The sequence below is a fragment of the Morone saxatilis genome, unplaced genomic scaffold (assembly GCF_004916995.1).
Source record: "Morone saxatilis isolate NCDOM2014 unplaced genomic scaffold, NCSU_SB_2.0 Contig17, whole genome shotgun sequence".
In the NCBI taxonomy this organism is placed as follows: Eukaryota; Metazoa; Chordata; class Actinopteri; family Moronidae; genus Morone; species Morone saxatilis.
In genome coordinates, this window is record NW_023339729.1 from 24,513,514 (window position 1) to 24,516,405 (window position 2,892).

General features: G+C 43.1%; 1 protein-coding gene across 1 annotated transcript in view; it reads right to left on the minus strand.

Annotated features, from left to right (window-relative positions):
• The window catches only part of npepps (aminopeptidase puromycin sensitive), a gene marked incomplete at its 5' end in the record, with an annotated part of 15,424 nt that overhangs the window by 1,893 nt on the left and 10,639 nt on the right, over window positions 1-2,892 (minus strand). The window contains 4 exon segments of the mRNA XM_035660788.1: window positions 335-442; window positions 634-690; window positions 799-941; window positions 1,365-1,584. Coding sequence (XP_035516681.1) covers window positions 335-442; window positions 634-690; window positions 799-941; window positions 1,365-1,584 — 528 coding nt within the window.

Genomic DNA, 2,892 nt, shown 5'->3' on the forward strand with positions numbered 1-2,892 from the left:
AGCTGGTAGCAGAGACATCAGCATCTCACTTTCTGCTGGGAAATCCCTCTGAAAGCTCTAAAACTCCTTCTTGACTATTTCAAGACTTTCTGTACTTTTGCAGTTAAACCTTCTACTTTTAATCATTAAGCACAAAATAAAATCAACTCCAAATAAATGAATTAATGCAAAACAGAACCTGGGTCCGATTTTCCTCCAAAAACACATGATCATAAGCATGCTGGTTAAAAATAGAACGCTACAGCAAATGACACTTCTTTCAGTTCCTCTTGAAACCAGGAGAAACAAAACCAGCATTGGGCAACATTAAACATTCAAACGTGGACATGTGTACCGAGAGGGCGAAGTTGAGGACTTTCTGGATGAGGTCGGGGGCAGAGATGGCGCCCAACACTCGCTCAATACGGTTCTTCTCCTCCTGCATGTCTGCTTGTTTGTGGAGCTAAAAGGGCCGAGTGACAAACAGACATATTAGGAAGACAGAAGGAAAGAGAGAATGAGATCATCAGAGTACGGGTGAAAGAAAACGTGTGACATATTTACTTGTTTTAGGATGATAATGGTCAATCATTTGTTAGTGTAATTGTCCTTGATGATATTTATGTCAGTCTGACAGGTTAGCTGCAGTCTTACCTTCAGCATCGTGTCCAATGTGGCACTGTCTCCATGCTTCAGCACTGTTAAATACACCTGAAAACAACACGTATACAGTTAAAGTGACTCCAACGTGATTCCTCAGTGCAGTTTCTGACATTGTGGCTGTAGAAACACTTCACTGGGCTGTTTTATTTTGCTCACCGGGCTCCTGAGGTCTGCAGGAAGGACCTGCTTGCCATCCACGTGGTCCCTGAATCTCCGCCGGGCCTCCTCCAGTGTGGGTTTGTGTCCTGCCTTCCCCAGCTTCCCCAGTACCAGTCCTCTCAACAGGGCGTCCAGATGACCTGCACCACAAAACCATCACGCTCAAGTTACTGGCTTTCCTTCGCCACAGCGCTGTGATCTTCAAGAGGACATCCAGGTCTCTCAGGAGGCGGACACCTCGCTCAGACATATTATGCTACTCTATAGTAATGTATGATTATATACTGGATAAAAGATTTCCCACAGCGGTAAAGGTATGTATCCGGCATGTATGAGGGATTAATAGACAGTAAAGGTTATCTGAAGGAACATAAGAGTAAGAAAATATATAACTGGTTCAAACTGTTCTGAGTAATCAAAGAAATAACCACAATAATAGTAACACAGTTATAAGCAGTACTCCAAATGTCCACAAGAGGTCTCTCTCGATTCCAGCAGGCGTTGTGTGTGGCCACCGTCAGCAGCACGAGTCTATAGTCACAAATACGCGAGCTCCTCCTCACCTTCCCCTGGTTTGCTGTCCCAGCCGAGCTCCAGGCCGATGGGGGTGAACAGGTCCCGGATGAACTCCTGGATCTCCTCGTGGAAGTCGGTGTGGGACAGCAGCGAGGACAACACTCCCAGGTTGCAGCTGAGGTCGCTCCACACTGTGTAGTTGGGCTCGTTGACAAACGCCTCCATCAGCTTCAGCACCTCCACCGTGCTGATCATCCCGGCACGAGACTGAAGCCACAAAACAGTTAGGGTCAGCAAAAGGCATTCAGAAATACAGTTTCCTCATTCTGTAACATAAAGCTGCCCTTTGTATGAACACCTGCTGTAAACATTCAGTGACCCACAAAACACACAATGTGATCTGTTCTAAAATAAGAAAATGTCTAATCATTTATTCATCAGATTTGGTGACTTTTTGGGGTTTTTGATATGAGTGAAGTGACTATGTCGCGGTCTATATCATTTGATACAAAAGACAAAGATGTGTGGGGGAAAAAGGACAGATTTTTTGGTGTAAAGGCAACTGTTTGTTTTTTATCTCGGAGTCTGAACACAGTTTATAAACCGTAGAAAAAATGCAGATGTGCAGATACTCTTCTGTCTAACAGCAGTTTACTTTGAGAAGTGGTTCTCGATTTCTATCTCTCATATCTGTGTCATCATAACACCGGGTGGAAAGCAGCGGCACTCGTCGAATACGTGGAATTTCAGCTCATACTGCATTTAAACGGGTTTCAGCATTTGTGAAATGAAGTCACGCTTTTCTGACTGTGTCTCCCTTCCCGCCATGACTCTTGCTTTATGTTTCCAGCAGTGTAGAAACACGAGTTTGGCGTCACAATGAGCAACTGTCAGACATCGATAAAGGAACTGATAAAGCTCAGAGACATTTGGATTCTGACGGATTGGACAATTTGAAACTTGTTCTCGTTTCCCAAACTGTCTGACACATCATGTAATGTCGTAATTGTTTGTTTCGTGGTCAGGTCGAGGTCAGTGTTACAAAACGTTTCCCGTGGCGATGAAGCTTTTTCCCCACCTGATATCTGAGTATTAACACATTGATAAAATATTTAAGACGACAAACCGTTCAGTAAACATCCATGTGAGGACAGAAACTGTAACCGAACCTATAAAGTTTCAGTTTAATGTGGTGACAAGAAATCAATCCTGAGGTTTTCATTTAAAAACATCAGACCATCTGGGATTAAAGTATAAAGATTTATGATGAGATGTTATCTGATCCTCTACCCTGATCGTTTCTGGTTAACTGGAGTTTGATCCTTTCATCTTAAACAGACATCGCATAAAAAGAAACAGAATAGATGGAGGTGTTACACAAAACACTAAAACTTCTTCACCGTACTGACTCACAATAGCAGCTGATGAACAAAGAGTCAGTCACTGTGTCTCATCATTTTTTACATTTATCATCAGAACAGAGTGGCCACACTAGGTAAAGTCTTACCTTTCCTAAAGCATTTCACTGTGGGAAGTAACGTCACCACCCTAAAGATACTTTATATTGGGCAAACT